At 40.8% G+C, this 18,733-nt stretch overlaps 1 protein-coding gene across 7 annotated transcripts in view; it reads right to left on the bottom strand.

The window, feature by feature from the left end:
* The window catches only part of Aspa (aspartoacylase), a 21,890-nt gene continuing 3,157 nt past the window's right edge, over positions 1–18,733 (bottom strand). For 3 of the 7 annotated variants that reach the window (XM_006532012.4, XM_006532011.3, XM_006532010.4), the window contains exons 3-7: positions 17,100–17,295; positions 14,809–14,902; positions 8,524–8,631; positions 3,723–3,832; positions 1–647 (exon numbers count right to left, since the gene is read on the bottom strand). In XM_006532012.4, coding sequence (XP_006532075.1) covers positions 450–647; positions 3,723–3,832; positions 8,524–8,631; positions 14,809–14,902; positions 17,100–17,295 — 706 coding nt within the window. In that variant the 3' untranslated portion in view covers positions 1–449. Of the gene's footprint in view, positions 648–3,722; positions 3,833–8,522; positions 8,632–14,782; positions 14,903–17,099; positions 17,296–18,092; positions 18,246–18,733 lie in introns of those variants that run through there. The other 4 variants (XM_030245478.1, NM_023113.5, XM_006532013.4 and 1 more) reach the window with 4 other exon arrangements.

The raw sequence follows: 18,733 nt of genomic DNA on the forward strand, positions 1-18,733 counted from the left end.
TAGAGTTTATGGAATGGACATTTAATTCACTGTCATTAATTCACACACCAGAACTTAAAAACACAAAGTCTGTACTATTAGTTTTGATTAGCACTTATGCATTACTTGAAAACATATAGTCTGTCCTGCTGTGTGCTAAGTTGCACTAGCATGTATTTCAATGTTATGTTCTAAATGTGAAAGTTAACAATGTTACGCTACAAGAATATACTGTATAAAGAATAATACAGAAACCAGAAGCACACTTGCCTGTACATAGCACATCCAAAATATATTTGAAAGACGTTCATTAATTTATCCTTTCCTTTCAGAACCTGGCCTGGATGCTTACTGCTTGAGGCACGGGGCCAGGCACTGAGGAAAAGAACTAGAGTAAGGCACTCTGGTCTTGGAGGTTTACAGAGTTCTAGGTGTTTGCAAGACTCCTATAACTGAGCTTGCAAAGACTTTTAGTGCAAAGTGGAGCGGATGCTTTTTGCGCTGAGTGTTAGTTTTGTTGTCTTTGCAAATGCTTCTTTTTTTTCATAATATGCAGCTTCATTCACAAACACTGGGTACACGGTACAGTCTCCACCCAGTGGAATAACTTTTCCATCAAGAGACACAAACACAGGATCTCCAGGGTGCAATGGTTTCCAGTCTTGATCCTCTCAGGAGACATCAAAATACATAAATTATGTTTGGGTTTTTCCCCTATTTTTAATTTATTCTGTCAGGCTGTAGGTAACTAACATTGTTCATTAAAAAAGACATTCTTTATTAAAGCTATATAAAGGGATGCATTGAGCAGTACGTGAGTCTTCTAACTCCAATGCTTCTGACCACAGGAGCCCTAGAACATCTCTAGCTTTGATGTGCTTGCTAAGCATCTGGGAGTTGGCTAAAATGGTTCTCTAGGCCTGGGCAGAGCCTTGACCTCTGCATCAGCATCAGCTGAGAGTATGTTAGAATAGTAGAATTTGGGGCTGGAGAGATGGCTCAGAGGTTAAGAGCACTGACTGCTCTTAACCTCTTGTTCAAATCCCACCAACCACATGGTGGCTTACAACCATCCGTAATGAGATTTGATGCCCTCTTCTGAGCTGTCTGAAGACAGCTACAGTATACTTACATATAATGAATAAATAAATAAATAAATAAATAAATTTTTAAAAAGAAAAGTAGAATTTTACCCCTTGTAGAGAACTACAGAATACCAATCTTCATGTGAATAAATTGCCTGAAATTGAGAAGAGCTGCCCACAGTCCCCTTTTCCCACCTTAGCAGTACTTCAGAATCACCTGGGAGGGTAACACACTCTTGTGCCAGTGAGAGGAGTTGGCCTTATCTCAGAAACAACTAGAATCTTCCATCTCAGGGAGAATAGGCTTAGTAGCTCCTCAAAAGTATTTACTGAGATAACCTATCAATCCCTCTTGTAGAAAACCGTGTGTGTGTAGGCTACTGAGAACTGACTTCCGAGTACCACATATGCTAGACACCACCACCACCACCACCGCCACCTCCTCCTCCTCCTTTTCCTCCTCCATTATATATAAAAGCTTCTTTTCCCCCTCCTTTATATATCTTTTACTTTGAGACAAGGTATCACTTGTTTGCTCAGGCTGGCCCTGATCTTACCCTGTGGCCAAGGAAGGCCTTTTAAATTGTGCTCTTGCCTTAGTGTCCCTCATAGCTGGGATTACAGGCTTGTGCCATCAGACCTGGCTGGAGACATTCCTTATGGTGTAGCAACTCCAACGATCTTTCCTAACTTCTGGGACCTGACACTGATCCAGTTGGTTACTGTCCTTAGCCAGTCTTCTTGGCCTCTCCAGGATTACTTTAGTATGTTTGAAGGATGCTACTGATGAAAATACACATGAACAGTCCTATGTTTGAGGCGGCTCTGGCACTGTCAGCTGGCCTTTGTTTCCTGGACTAACACCAGAGGGATTTCTTCCTCTCTACCACACTCTGTCTTTGAGAACCTTTGCTCATTGGCTCTCTTTGGTTTCTATTCAGCTTCATGAAGCTATAGGCAGGATATGCTCTATTGGTCTGAATTTGTGGGCAGGATGTTTTATGAGGTTGCCTGATGGCTATTAGAGTCATTAAGTATGGATCTGAATTGGATCAGTGGTTTTCAACCACGAATACTCAAACTAATACTGTCAGATTATCTGAGATTCTTGGCACTTTTTTGGAAAGCACTCCTTTCTGAAGGGAAATGGAGGGGAAACAGATCTCAGGGAGGAGGGAGGAAGCTGGGAGAGGTAGAGAGAGGGGAAACTGTGGTTGGTCTGGGGGTAGTATATGAAAGAACTCTCTATTTCCAATGAAAAAGAAAGCTCTGTACGTAATGTGTCCTTGTGGCTGAGAAGCCTAGCATGGCTAGCTTTCTAGGTCTCTTTCACTTCCGGGCTCTAAGGTTCTACACTGGGAGTGGGTGTTCTAGTGTTTGGGACCTTGCTCCTTCCCTGCCTTTCCTTTAACTTCTCCTAATTCCCCTGAGAGCTCCTTCACTCTGATTAATCGGTTGATTAATCTATTGATTAAACCAGGCAAGGGGTAGCACTGGAATTCCAAGGAGAATCATGGGACAGTGGAAGGAATGTTCCAGAAGTGTCAACTATGAGGCCAGCTGTAAAGATCAATAGGAGGAGATCTGCCATGCATAGCTGTACATCTAGAATCAGACAGTTCTGATTTTTCCATTCCTTTCATGTCACTCTTTCCTTCTCCTCGCCCATCTCCTCTCTTTTGGAGATAAGGTTTCCCATTACAGCCTAGGCTGGCCTCAAATCTGTAATCTTGCTGCATTAACTTCCCAAGCATAATGGTTATCAGCCTGTACCATAGCGCTATGCTCAATGTTTATCTTAATTTAAGAATATGAGGGCCTAGAACTTAAAAGCTAGATTGAGGTGTGGTGGCACACTACTATAATCCCAACTTTGTGAGGTTGAGTTAGGAGGATCAGGACTTTGAGCCAGCCTGGGCTACAATGGAAAACCCTGTCTCAAAAACCAGCAAAACCAAACCAAAATTAGAAGCCCATGTATATTATTGTCCTCACTCCTGCACATGGGTAGGAATTTCTTATCCTAGAAGTTTTGTTTGGCTGCCTCTCTCTACTCACTGTGAGGTTACAGGATCTGGCCAGTATCATTTCTAGATAGTACACTGAACTTTGGTGTTTCCAGATTATCAGTCACATGAGACTATAGGCCACACTCACAGATGTAACCCTAGAGCCAGCACATAGCATATGTACTGATACTGAGATAAGGTATGTGTCCCTCCCTGCCACAGTTTGGGATGGGTATTGTCTTCCACGGTATAGGTGTTAGAGGCTTGGTTCCTAGAGTAGTGCAATTAAGAAAAGATGTGGGTCTTTAGGAATTGGCTCCTTGTGAAAAACCTTTAGGTCACTGAGGAATTTGGAGGGGGGCTGTCCTGCAGTCAATTTATGTTCTTGTTTGCTTTGCCACATGCTCCTGCCACAGCTCCAGTACTGTGACCACTCTTGGACTGGAACCTCCAGAATGGTGAGCAGAAAAATGCTTTTATCTGTATTAGTTGTTTGTATTTGGTATTTAATTCTAGCAATGGAAAGTGGGCTGATATGATTCTTTAAATACTAATAAGCTAATATGCACAAAATGCTGTATGGATGGCCAAATTGTACCTCAAAGTAGAATACTATTATTTTCAGTATTTCAAAAAAAACAAATGTTACCTGCAGATTAGGATGAATAACAGCAGCCATGTCTCCACTTTCATTCCTTGGATAATCAACTTTCTCCATTATTTTATAGACGTCAATAGAACAGGGAGGAAATTCTTTTCCTATGGAAAGAAGTGAGGTGAGTTAATCACAGCTAAAAAGAAACGTTCTAGAGAAAGGATGCTGACGTTTTAAGGAAGAAAGATCAACAGAAAGTGAAGAGTGCTGTAAACCAGTATGGGGCTCCTACACAGAGAGGCCAAACACTGTGATTACTCTTATCAGTACACTTTCCACAAATCTGTGATAGACAGAGACAGAAACAAAAGATTCACCTATCAGTGTTACTTATGGTCCTAGCAAAGACTGGGCTCTCTTCTCTTAGTTTTCCTAGCTGTGTGTTCTTGAACAACAGGTTGGCCTTCTGTAGGCTGGCGTTCATTACCTGTCAAATGAAAGTTTGGATGAACTTATGGCAGAGCTCTTCCTTCTGATATCCTATGACAGGGAGTCTTCACAAAGATGGTTAGTGAGCTTGCTGCCTTCAACATAAGGGGTATCTGTCTTAACCTAGGACATTGCACATCTGACAACTTCTGAGGAGGGAGCTCTTTGCATGAAGGGAATCTGCCCAGCAGTAGAGTTCAGCCCTAAAAATGATGCAAAATTGAACAATCCAGTGCTGACTCGTTCACAGATAGAGGATGTCATGTCTAAGAAACACTGGAACCTGTGTCCGATGGAGGGTCTAGAATATGCTGTGGTTGGAGCCTAGAGGGAAGTCTTTCCTTAGAGAGGAATTGATATGAAGAGATCTGTTGTTACTTCTAGCTGGCTTTTGCTGTGTAACACACTAACCTAGAACTTAGCAGCTTAAAGGATCTACCGCTACATTGAGCTTGTGATTCTGTGGGTTGGTGGGCAGCTCCTCTGGTTTAGACTGGCTTTGGCTGTCTTGCTGACACATGCAAGGTGAGCTGGCAGGTCCTCTGGCTGCTCAGTGACCTGGGATAGCCACATTCTCATGTCTGGCATTTCATAGGCTGCAGCTTGATCTGTGTAACTGTTATCTGAGGACCTTGAGATTTCCATCCCATAACCTTCCCTTATTTAGGAGGTCCGTACAGACTGAGTCACACAATGGCCATGAAGGGTTCCCAAGAGCAGTAAGGACTCATGTTCAGAGTGCTAGTCTTTTTCAAGCTTCTGGGCTGTAAAAACTAATTACAATGCCAAGTTAGATTAAAGAAGAGGGAAGAGCTGTTTGGATAATGGGGGTAGAGAGGAGTGTTCTGCAGTTACTACCCCACATCCATATTAAAGGAAACATAAACTGTGGTTTGTAAGCCATGTGTGGTAGTTTGAATAAAAATAGTCCCAATAGGTTCATATATATGATTGCTTGGTAATTGGAGAGTGGCATTACTTGACAGGATAAGAGGTGCAGCCTTGTTGGAAGAAATGCCATTGGAGGTGTGCTTTGGGGTTTCAAAAGCAAGCCAGGCCCAGTATCTCTCACTCTTCTTGCTGCCTGCCAATCCAGATGTAGAACTCTCAGCTACCTCTCCAGCACCATGTCTGTTGCATGTCATCATGCTTCCCAACACAATGATAATGGACTAAACCTCTGGATGTAAGCCAGCCACAATTAAATGCTCTTTTATAAGAGTTGCCTTGGTCATGGCATCACTTCACAGCAATATAATACTGACTAAGACACCATGTCTTCTATCAGCTTTGTGGCCTTCTACCTGGATGTATCATTTTTCTTTTCTTTTCCTCTCTCCTTTCTTTCTTTCTTCCTTCCTTCCTTCCTTCCTTCCTTCCTTCCTTCCTTCCTTTCTTTCTTTCTTTCTTTCTCTCTCTTTCTTTTTTTCTTTCTTTCTTTCTCTCTCTCTCTCTCTCTCTCTCTCTCCCTTCCTTCCTTCCTTCCTTCCTTCCTTCCTTCCTTTCTTTCTTTCTTTCTTTCTTTCTTTCTTTCTTTCTTTCTTTCTTTCTTTCGGGTTTTTCTGGGTAGCCTTGGCTGTCCTGGAACTCATTCTGTAGACCAGGCTGGCCTTGAACTCAGAAATTTGCCTGCCTCTGCCTTTCAAGTTCTGGGATTAAAGGCATGTGCCACCACACCCAGCGGATGTATCGTTTCTTAGTACATTGTGGTTTCACACTTGGTATCTGAGGTCCTGTTGTGCAAATGTTCTGCCCTTCTGAACACCAACTCCACAAGACAGTATTGACCTGTCTTTAGATAAGGGTGGTGAGAACTGATTTTCAGTTTTTATGACTTTCTGAAGGTCAAAGGACCCCCCAAGTACAGAAGCTCTTTGACTACAGGAGGTGCACATCTGAGGCTAAGGGACAATACCTGCCATAGACCTTGAGCTGCACATTAGTTACATCATTAGAACTATACATTCCTCAATGCAGCCTAATGCAGTTATTAGCACAGGACACCTCTGAGATTTTTAAAGCTTTTTTTTTTTAAATTTTAAAAGCAAACTGTTGTGTAATTGTTATACTTCTTAGTACAGTTTGATTTACTGAGTAAGTGAACAGTTGTACAGAAGATCCACTCAACTAACTCTTCACCAGTCACTATCCAATTGTTAACTATAGACCTAACTTACAAATATGTCATTCTTGCTGACTCTAACTAAAAGTTGGTCTGGCTTAGCTCTCTTCCCAGCAATCACTGGTACAGCTTAGTATGCTTTGTTCTAGAGCTAGGGCTTTTCATTCATACACACACACACACACACACACACACACACACACACACACACACATTCTCTCTGGCAAGTGATAATAAATTCATTGTAAAGACAGGTTTATACTGTGTAGCCAGGTTGGTCTTGAACTCATTTGCTTCCTGCTTCAGTACTTTCAATTACAGAATGCACTATCACACTTAGCTTCCTATTATTATTTTTAAAGCCAGTTTGTTTATTGTATAGCTTGGTCTGCTGTATGTGTGCATGTGTGTGTTGCATATGTATGTGTGTGGCTGTGTGTGCCAATATGCATACATGTGAAAGTCACAGCAGGCTGTTGAGTGTTGCTTTGAGACAGGTTCTCTCACAGAACAGGGAGCTTGACATTTTGACCAGGCTGGCCGGCCAGTGAGATCTCAGGAGTCTCTAGTTTCTGTCCCACAACGCTGGGGTTACAGGCATGTTCAACCATGCCTGGCTTTTTATGTGGTGTGAAAGATTCAAGTTAAGGTCCTTATGCCTGCAGATCAAGTGCTGGTACCCAGTGAGCCATTTTACTTGTTAAAAAAATAACAGCTTGCTTTTAAAAAATTAATATTTTTGAAGACTTGTCCAATTTAGTTTAATTCTTCACAGCTGTTGAACATTTGGGTCATTTCCATTGTTTTACCATTGGAGCCAAAGCTGTAATAGCCAGCCCTTATGTAACACATTGGATGTACATGTGCTTGTGCTTCTTTATGGCAGGGAGGTGCTGGGTCATGCGATTTGTATGTTTTAAGAAGGATGCTGAGGCTCAGTAGGTAAGAGTGCTTGCTGGGCAAGTGTGAGGGCTTGAGCTTGAATCTTAGCACCCAAGTAAAAAGTCAGGTGTGGCCATGTGTGCCTGTAACCATGAAAAGAAGGAACCAGAAAGATGGCCCAGTCTGTGACAGTTCAGAGAGAGCCTGTCCTAAAGGGCAGAGAGTGCTAGAGCAGGATCCAAGTCCTCACATGGCTTGGTGCACACACACTAACACACTAAAACATGCACCATACATACATTTCTCCCATAAACAAAAGATGAGCCAAATTTAAAAAGAATGTAGAACAGAATATAAAAAAGAATATCAAATTAAAAAATATAAAATTATCCCCTAAAGGGTCTTTACCAAGTAACATGTTCAGCAGAAAGTAATGAGCCTATTTTCTTTTCCTATAGCTTTGCCGAAATTTGATATCACAACTATACTTAGATTTGAATATTTTCTTAATCTAATGAATAAAGTTTGTTACTTGAATTTGCACTTCCTGGATTACCCATGATCCTGAACATCTTGTGTTTATTGGACACTTGAACTTTCTGGTCTTGTCTATATACTTAGCTAGCATATGTTAGCCATTCACAATGATGAGTTTTATTTCAAGAGTGTATGTGATATAATTTGATCATATTGATCCTCCGTTGTTCTCTATTGATCCTTCCCACTCCCTGATCATCCTTTTCTGCTCTTTCTATGTTCGGGTCTTTCTTCCAACGTACTAAGTTTCCTTAGGGTTGCTTATAGGAGCAAGGTGAGGGATAATTTACAGAAGCATGGGGAATTTATAAGTGGCTACACCAGGGAAGAAAATGTCTCTCCCTCCCCAGTATCCATTAGCCTTCTAGATCCTCACACAGCAGGGTGGGCCTCATCTGTCTTTTCTGTTTAAAATAGAAATTAATGGGAAAAAGAAATTACTTTATTTGGGAGATTTGACAGCTGCCTTGAATGTGTCTATCTGTCATTCCCTGAGGAATTGTTGAAGTAAAAATGCAATCTTCAAAAAGCATCTAGAAACTGACTGTGGCACACATCTGTAATGCCAACCCTCAAGAAACGGATGCAGGATCACTGAGAGTTCAAGTCCTGCCTGGGCTATATAGTGAGAGCCTGGAGAGAGAAAGTGAGAGAGTGTTGGGGGTGGAAGAGACAGAGATAGAGCTAGCTAAGATCATAAACATGACAAATATACCCTAGATGCTATTACTATTTCAGTTTTAATTGGTTAAGTTTTGCACAGACCTCCCCCCCAAGTTAAGCCATGTATGTAAACACAGGAGACAACTGCCACCCACCACTCACCTTCATTGAAATGCTGTATAAAATCAAGAGCATGTTTTATCATTTTTCTCATTTGGTCTAAAATATCAGCTCTAAGGACACCGTGAGGCTGAGGACCAACTTCTATACCTATGTACAGGAGACACAATCACTTTTACATACATAGTAGAATATGTTGAGAAAATTAAGCGTTAAAATATAAAGATCTAGATCATAGTGTGGTATGACTGTTTAATATTATGGAAAATAACAGAGACAATGTCAGCGTAAATACAGAACATGGAAACCCACAGAATTGTGCTCAACTAAGAACTATCTTTTTCTTTTATATTTTCTCAGTGTTGTAAAGATATGAAAAATTTATTACCTAGGTAAAGATGGAGTGTAAGTGAGTCTGACAAGAAATAGGTTGCGACAGGAGAAACTGTCATAGACTTCAGTTGACTCAGCAGGAAGGAGTATGTCTATGCAGTCAGAAGTCTAGTTAACTAAGCGTTGGGTTTAGTTCACATGGCATTCAGTGACACTCTTGCCTTTATTATAACAGTGTAACAATATCTTACTGATAAAATGGTGCAATGTTCTTCATTTTCTATGAAATTCTATTCATGAATTCTATCCCAGTAAGTCTATGCATCATGTCTTTCCAGTGGTTGCTTAGGCATCCATCCCCTTCCTATAAAATACCCCTTGTGTAAACCACCTATCTAGCCCCTTTCTCCTGTCCAGCTTGCCACAAACTCATTCCTTTAACACCCACCTTCTCCATTCTTTAAACTATTTGCAATTTGTAATATTGCATATTCTCATACCATTCTACCCAACTCATACATTTCTCATCTTATTTTTACTCATTTCTATTTCTCAACCTATTAAAACTTACTATATATATTTTTTAATTATCAAACTTTATTGTGTCCACATTGACCCTTTAAAGGTGTGAGTGGGAATGAAGAAGAGATGATTCTATATTATGGAAGATAAACGACATATAGAAAGAACTAGAGAATGCCACATACTGTTAGCACCCTGCTGACCCTAATACAGCCCGATGACCCTGAACACCACATGGCTCTGCATTATGAAAAGCTGTTAAGAAATGCAGTTGTCCATTATTAAGTGTCCTTCCAAGATTAGAATCATCTGACAATGGTCTCCCTTTGCCAACATAGTCTTGTCTATTCAACCAAAGTGCATCTTGTTATTAATGAATAAGGAGCTGAAGGGGATTGCAACCCTATAGGAAGAACAGCAGTATCAACTAACTGGACTCCTCAGAGCATACATGGGCCAGTCCATGGCTCCCCCTACATATGTAGTAGAGGACTGCCTTTATCTGCCATCAGTGGGAGGGGAGGCGCTTGGTCTTGTGGAGGCTTGATGCCTCATAGAAGGGGGATGCTAGAGGCATCTTGAGGGGTGAGGTGGGAGTGGGTGGGTGAGCACTCTCATAGAGGCAAAGGGGGGATAGAGTGTGGGGTTCATGGAGGGGAGATGGGAAGGGAGATAGGGAAGGGGGAACAGCAATTGAAATATAAACAAAAATAGTAAAACAAACAGTTCAAAAAGAATGTGTTTAGACTCCTGGACTATATGTTTTTAAATTATCTTCATGTAAAAAAATTGTTTTGCTTAGTTTTCTTCCTTCCTTCCTTCCTTCCTTCCTTCCTTCCTTCCTTCCTTCCTTTCTTTCTTTCTTTCTTTCTTTCTTTCTTTCTTTCTTTCTTTCTTTCTTTCTTTCTTTCTTTCTTTCTTTCTTTCTAATGAGGGAGGGCCCAGCCCATTGTGGGTGATGCCAACCCTGGGCTGGTGGTCCTGGGTTCTAAAGCAGGCTCAACAGCCATGAAGAGCAAGCCAGTAAGCAGCACTCCTCCATGGCTTCTGTATCAGCTCTTGCCTCCAGGTTTTTGTCCTGTTTGAGTTCCTGCCTTGACTTCCCTCAGGGATGGATTTTCACCTAGAAATGTGAGCTGAAATAAACCCTTTTCCACATTGTTGTTGGACACTGTGTTTCATCACAGCCAAGATAGCCCTGACTAAGATAGGTGTCTAGCAACTCTCCTAAGCAGTTTTGGTTGTTTTGTTTTATTGAGACAAGATCTTACTATGTGGCCTCTGCTGGCCTGGAACTTTTTATGTATGCCAGGCTAGCCTCACACTCCCAGGGATCCTACTGCCTCTGCTTGCTTGCTTTCCCTCCCTCCCTCCCTCCCTCCCTCCCTCCCTCCCTCCCTCCCTTCCTTCCTTCCTTCCTTCCTTCCTTCCTTCCTTCCTTCCTTCCTTCCCTCCCTCCTCTCTATCTTCCCCTTTCTTCTCTTTCTCTCCTTCCTTCCTTCCTTCCTTCCTTCCTTCCTTTCTTTCTTTCTTTCTTTCTTTCTTTCTTTCTTTCCTTTCTTTCTCTCTCTTTCCTTCTTTCTCTTCTTTCTTTCCCTTTCTCTCTCTCTCTCTCTCTCTCTCTCTCTCTTTCTTTCTTTCTTTCTTTCTTTCTTTCTTTCTTTCTTTCTTTCTCTAATGAATTACTTTATTTACATCCCAAATGTTGCTCCCCATCCCTCCTCGAAGAGTTTTCTCCCCATCTCTCCTCCCCTCTGCCTCTGAGAGGGTGTGTGCGGGCATCCTGTCTCTTCAGGATTATGTGCATCTTCTCCTGCTGAGGCCAGCCTGGATCCCTGGGAGCGCTCAGAGACTGAGCCACCTGTCTCTGCTTTCAAAGTGATGGATTTACAGGTATGAGTCAGCATGCTTGGTGTGCTGGATTTTCCCCCCAATAATTGATTCACTTTACATCCTAATTGCAGCCCCTCATACACACAAACAGACCTTTCTTTACAAAGGTCTTGGTAAGGGATTTTTCTATGCATAAGTTTGTACAACTATGCAAAATATGTTTCTGTATATGTCTGTGTATTGTAGAAGTTGTCTATTCACCTGAAATCCATCTTTCTTTATTCTAACAGAACCAGAATTTTGGTTGGGTACCACAGTTCAAGGTAAATGTACTTTGTTTTCAGGTCAAGGGTTTAAGTGTAAAGTCACCTGTAGTCATCCCAGCACTCTAGTGAGTGATGGGCACAAAATACAGGAAGTGCCAGGGAAACCTGAGATTTTATTTAATGAAGTATTGTTATATGATGTTTAGAACTACAGTATCTTGTGACCACAGTAAGGACACATTCAAGATTGTAGAATAACAACAACAACAAAAGATAATGGTACCTCATGATATTGACTGTTCTAATTTATATTATTATTGAATTGCTATTTAAAGAATCAAGAATTATTTTTTACATTTTCATTTGATTATGCTAGTTGACAACTGTCCCTCTCCCCCAAATTCCTCTTGGTTAAACCTCTGAGAGACAACAAAATAGGGTGCTGTAATAAACTTTTAATTATAATGTTCAGGTTGTCTGTAGGCCAATGTATTCTACATAGCCTTGAGGGGAGATGAAATAGATTTTGGTCATGGAGCCAATCCCAGAACACTGCAGGGGTACAGGTGACATGCTGCAGAAGCAACTCATGTGTAGAACCAGTGCCATGGTGGAGCTGTATGGAAATCAAGGGCCACAGAGTGGTAGGGTAGACACTTCATGCAGAAGAATTAGTTACTGAAGTTTGTTCTCCTAAGTTGAGAATGTTTTTCAAACTAAAGACTCACTTTCACATAAGATCGCTTACCACTGCTGAATAATCAAATCCATAGGATAACACCATGACACACTCAGGATGGGAAGGAAGACACAATGATTAAACAAGTGCTGAATCTGAAATGAGATGATGCCTAGAGTCTAAGAAGGTTGTGCCTAGTTACTCATAGTGTTGGGCGTGGAGTATGAATGAATATGTTAGCATTTGATCATGAGGCTGGCTACAGCAAACTACAAACCAATCTTTGGGATTAAGTTTACCTGGAATGATTCTGTTAGGCTTGAGGTAGCTTGGCATTAGAATCGCCCCTATACTGTTAGTACCAGTTAAAATAAATTTGTAAGAGGCAGCAGCCTTTGTGACTGTAAAATGTTTTATCAAAAGCTCTTTTTCTGGTCTTCAATTTTTAAAAATTCATTATGTAATAAATATACTCCAAATAAATAATCAAAATCAGAAGAACACACTAGCATTTCTAAATTATAATTCCTCAGGTTAAAATGTTTTAAAATTTAGCTCTATTTTCAAGGACCAACGTATTAGCAGATACTTGTTCTAACTCAGAAAAAAAGCACTGACCATAAATACCATAAACTAAGATGGATCCATCAGACTTCAGAAGCCTTAGGCTTTTATTCAGTGTCAGAGGAAAGCTTGCTGTCTGTTGTTCCTATGTAATTATTCATGCAGTGCTGACATCTGACTGACAGCCCTCATGCATGTGATGCAGGTGTTTTTCTACTGAGCTGCACCCACAGCCTTATACTCTATCATTTAGGCTCTGGTTAACTTTTAATTTGGTCTATCTGCCTGTCTGTCTGTTTATCTGTTAGTTGGTCTATCTATTTTGAAGTATTAGAATACTAGACAAGAACTCTATTACTGAGCTACAGCCTTAGGTCAAAGCTTTGGTTTATTTAAACTATGTTAGGATATTGGATATTTAGCCAATATTATGTACATTTTGGATATAGTTCTCTAATTATAATAATAAATTAATTACTTTAACCATGTAACAAAATCACTATTTGAATAGTCAGAGCTTTTCTTTTTTAAAAAATTTCATTTGCTGCCACACCCACTCCAGTAGTGACTGCGTGACAGGCCCAAAAGCTTGGATGCAGTCCTGAGGCAAAAAAGTTCATGGAAACTTAGTCTCCTGGAACCATGGTATCCTGTAAAACAAATGCTCCAAATCTGTCCTTGCTTTAGTCGGTGAACGGATCTGTGTGCTTTCCTTCAATATTGTTTTATTCTAAGTGTCTTTAAGGATTGATTTTGACATATAACTAAATTAGATTAGCCTTCACCAGTGTTCCAATATCCTAGGAAATTGTTGAGCCAACCTTGGGCTTTGATCTTTGTAAGAATGTTACTCATTCAGATGAAAATGCCTCCAGTGTTGATAGACAGTGTTAGAAATCAGGCATTACATTCTACAAGAATAGAGCTAGTAATCTCAGGGCTAGTCTACATAGTATACTTAGAACAATAGCAGAGTTACTCCCACACACACAGGAATTTACAATGACCTAGGAAGAAGGAAGGTTGTGGTCTAAGAAGGAACTAGAGTAAATACTTAGAACAATAGATATCTGAGTCACTCCCATACACAGGAATTTACAGTGGCCTAGGGGGAAGGTGGACTATACAAAAGACTAGAACTGGAACTATGGCAAGGGCATGAAGCCATTGCCCCTGGCGTCTATTAGCTGACCTTAGGTGGGGCTGCTTTTGATTCCAGTAGTTAACATTGATTTTTATTCCAGTTGGGAGCTGTTAGTTTTTATGTATGCATTCCTCTGTTTTGTCGTAAAAGTCATTTTGCAACAGATAACTTCAATGTACCTTGGGAGACCTTAATGTATCACTTAACTTCCTTGTTGCCTTCTGTAATATAAGTCTGATGCTCGCTTTGAGAAATTACATTCAGATCAACACTCCCTTGTGTTTGAGTCTTGTTTGTCACTTTTTGCCAACTCCCTGCCCACCTGTACAGGGATCTTGATTCTCCCTCGGATTGAGGGGCCGACTGAGTCCAGTCCGCAGCAATTTGCTTATATTATTTGTCACCTATCTTTCAAATTACTTTGTTAAAACATCTGAGGTCTAACAAAATAGATTCAAGTTGTAGTAGCAGTGTTATTTACAGCATACTTTGTAGATAACTAGTTATACTAATAGATCTCCCAGGAAACAGAATGGCGTTACCCCTTCTTTAGCAGTTTGCCACTATGGAGTAATTATCTGGTTAAAGTTCCATCTTTTCATTAGACACTGAGCTCTTGGAGATTGTGTGTCAGGACCTAGCACAGTATTGTTTTGTAACAGACATACAAATACCTGTGGAATATACAAATTCTTGCAATAAAAATGGGGATGAGTCTGACAGGCATTCATAGAAGGTTTTACTCCATGTGAGTTTTGGGAATGAGAACACCAGACTCATTTCAAAGCTTGAGTGTTACTGCAAAGGAAGCAAGAGTAAATACAGAGATCTGCTCAGAGAAACTCAGGAAATTAAGTACAGCTAGGGCTTGCCTACAGCGAATCTGCTTATCAGATAGTTCTAAGATGAATGACATGTGAGGTATGTTCTTTATGTGTCAGTTAGGCTCTATTTCTTTACCTGTGCCAGCAGGAAGTGTGACTTACCAACAGGATACTTGGCAATGGAACGAGTGGTTGCATATTTGAGTGAAGGATGCTCAATGAGATAAACAGAGCAGGGTAATGGAGCCATGCAAGTCTGAAGAAAATTGAAAACATCTTTCTTAGTGTGCAAAGAATGTTTTGTTCTTTTGGCTGCTACAGAGTCCATAATAGTCCCTTCAATATGCTCTACTTCATAATCAGAATTGGCTAGACAGTCTTATGAAACGTTCTCTAAAGCCCGATGTTATACTTTTGAAACCATACAAACGAATTACATATAAAATCAAATTATATTAGCTTCTGGGCAAACTGTCCACAAAACAGTACTCCAGGATGAAAACCAAAAATAGGAAACAAATATTTCTTCTGAACATATTTGGCTACTTTTGCTTTCATCTTTGTTTACACTTAACTGTTTATCAGAATATTGGTCTTATTTTTATTAAATTAATTTATTTTTTACACTCCATATTCCATTCCCTACTCCCTCCATCCACCCTCCCACTGCTCCATATCCCACACCTCATCCCCAACCCCCTGTCTCCACGTGGATGCCCTCAACTCCCTCCCCCCTCCTGACCTCTACACTCCCTGGGGCCTTCAGTCTCTTGAGGGTTAGGTGCATCATCTCTGAATGAACACAGACAGTCCTCTACTGTATGTGTGTTGGGGGCCTCATATCAGCTGGTATATGCTGTCTATTTGATGGTCCAGTGTTTGAGAGATCTTGGGGGGGGGTCTCCAGATTAATTGCTGGTCCTCCTACAGGATCATCCTCAGCTTCTTTCAGTCTTCCCTAATTCAACAACAGGGGTCAGCTGCTTTTGTCAATTGGTTGGGTACAAATATTTGCATATGACTCTTTCAGCAGCTTGTTGTTGGGTCTTTCAGAGGGCAGTCATAACAGGTTACTTTTTGTGAGGGCTCCATAGCCTCAGTAATAGTGTGAGGCCTTGGGACCTCCCCTTGAGCTGGATCCCACTTTGGGCCTGTCGCTGGACGTTTGGAATATTGGTCTTAATTCTTAAATTCTGTTACCTATGGTCTATATCTCTACATATATTGTGTGATTTCTCCCACAGCTTCTGCTTAGTTCTATGAGAATTTGAGCCAGGTCTCTAGGTTTATTTTACTTAACTTTGAGACAGAGCATCATTGTGTAGCTCTGGCTGGACTTGAACTTACTATGGTACACTGTATGGTAGCTTGCATCTCCCACCTTGGTCCCTTTCCACCATTTTCAGCCCCTCCAGCTTCTGGAGGACACAGTGGATGTTGGGATCTATTAAGACAACACTATTGTCCTGATCTCTGAATTGGGCCTCCCCCCCAAGAAGAAAAGGGGGTCAAAAGCGGGCCACCGACGCATCGATTCCGAGAACAACCAAGGGATGTTCCAGCCCTAAGTCATCGCCGATGTCCTGACCACACCCTGATACCGTCAAGTTCCTGCTTCCTCGTGTAACTGCCTAAAGAATGTGCAATTCTATTGCTCCTCCCCACTGATAAGTACTTCTCCTTTTGCTATTATTGCCCCACCCCTCCCGCTGATAAGTATCTGTACTTTCCCTTTTGCTTGTGTGTTTAAGCCTTGGGCCTTTCTCAATACATTGGGGGTCTTGATGCAATCCAGAACGGTTTCCATGTCGTTATTCGCACAAGACCCTTATCTCTCTCTACCCCCCCCATTTGGTTATTAGGAGAAGGTCCCCTCGAGACCCTTGAATAACTGGACCTGCTGGACGGGTCAAGTGGACTACACTTTTGGAACTTCAGCTGAAGTGCCTGGGCCTGACACTGATTTTCTGCCAGGATTGAAGTCTTGATGCACTCATAAAACATTCAAAGATGTGTCAGTGCACAGGAACCAAGTGGGCCAAAGGCAAGACACTACACAACCAAGTCTCTCTATCCTAGGACTTTAGTCAACACTGAGTGGTCTCTTCATGATCTTTCTAAGGCTCCACAATGGAGATGCTTCAACTGTATTGTTTAAAATTTGGTATTATTTTTACTTAGTTTTAACAAATACTACATGTTTAGTGGCCATCTGGATAGAATTTTTAGCTCTATAAATTCAAGTATTCATAGATGTTTTATTATTTTACTTACCGTGTTTATTATTTTACTTTCTTTTCCCTATCATCACTGCCTCTGTATCTTTGTACAATACCTCATCCAGCCTCCCATTTTGCTATGGAATATAACCCATTTCTCTTTCCTGTCTTCTTGACATCTTTCAATGACTTAAAAGTAAGGATCCTAATATAACACAATAACATTGAGATTACCTTAATATAGTGAAACATCTGAATTAAAAAGTCATTCCTGGAATCCTCAAGAATAAGAGTGCAACCCATGTTAGAAGTGGTGTTGTGAAGGTCAAAAACAAGGTCATAGGCATCATCACTATTTTTTGGACCAAATAAATGATTTATTTCTTGAGCCCTTCTCACTTCATATGGCAAGTCTTCAGACATCTCTTTGCTGTTTTAGTAGAAAGAAAAAGATTAACAATGTCTATGGCTATGATAACATAAACATAAAACAGAAACAGTACACAAAGAACGAGCTGTAAACCTTATATATTAAAAATTAAAGAGGAAAGCCGGGCAGTGGTGGCACATGCCTTTAATCCCAACACTAGGGAGGCAGAGGCAAGTGAGTCTCTGAAGTAGATCTTTAGGTGGACTTTTGAGCCCCATCCAGTCGAGAGAGAGAAAGAGAGAGAGAGAGAGAGAGACAGAGAGACAGAGAGACAGAGAGACAGAGAGAGACAGAGCCAGAGACAGAAAGAGACAGAGAGAAACAGAGAGTTAGTTCTAGGACAGCAGTTACACACAGTTTCTTTTGAAAAAGCAAACAAACCAAAACAAATCCATGAGGGACATGAAAACTTATCTGAAACCTCTGCAAATGACAAAAAAACCTCTGCACTTTTTTTCCAACTGATTCCATATGTCCGGTGCTGCACTGGCATGCTCATAAAATGTTAGGTTTATTTATGTGGCTGATCTCAGGTAGGGCTTCACAAAGAAAATTTACCACGTGACTTCAACCTTGAATGAAATATACCCTTTAATTTTATAAGCACTTGCTTGTAGTTATGGTGCACTGCTTATTAATTGTACCATCCCCAGCACTATGGTGCTAGTGAAAGGAGGGAGTCAAACCCTGGTGCTCATGTCTTCATTGGGTATTTTACATCGAAGACTGGGAATGACTACTGGATCAGGGACACAGTTTACAAATGACAAACCACAAACTTACACAAACATACTTACATGCATTTTTCTGGAACAAGTGTTGACATCACAATACAATACTCTCAAGTGGGCTAGCTTTGAATTTATTCTGCAGCCAAGGATGGAGGATTGCCTCCTGCCTCAGCTTCCCAAGCAGCTAGAATTGCAGGCTGGGGGCTGTCTGGACAAAATCTTATAGATACAAGAATTTACAAAGGGTTTTATTATTATTATTATTTACTCATGGTTTTTATTATTTCACCCGTTTCTTCTCCTTTCCTCTGCCTATCCCCACTGCTGTGTCTGTCTGTGTACAATACTGCCTGTCCCTGATGCATGTGTCTGTGTTCAGTACCTCATCCAGCCTGTCAGTGTGGCTAAGGAACAGAAGAACCTCTAGGTTGTTCTATACACGATAATGGTTTAGAACAACTTCTCTACTGAGTCTCTCAACCATATTTTTAAAACATAAGTACAGTTCAAGGCCAGCCTGATCTACAGAGTGAGTTCCAGGACAGCCAGGGCTACACAGAGAAACCCTCTAGAAAAAACCAAAAAACAAACAAACACCAAAAACCAAAAAAAAAAAAAAAAGCCCAAACCATAAGTCCATATATTTCTATTATCTAGCTATTTTTTATTAGTTTGTACCAGAGTCTTTACTGCCTGGAAATCATATC

This window comes from Mus musculus, chromosome 11, assembly GCF_000001635.26.
Source record: "Mus musculus strain C57BL/6J chromosome 11, GRCm38.p6 C57BL/6J".
NCBI classification, from domain to species: Eukaryota; Metazoa; Chordata; class Mammalia; order Rodentia; family Muridae; genus Mus; species Mus musculus.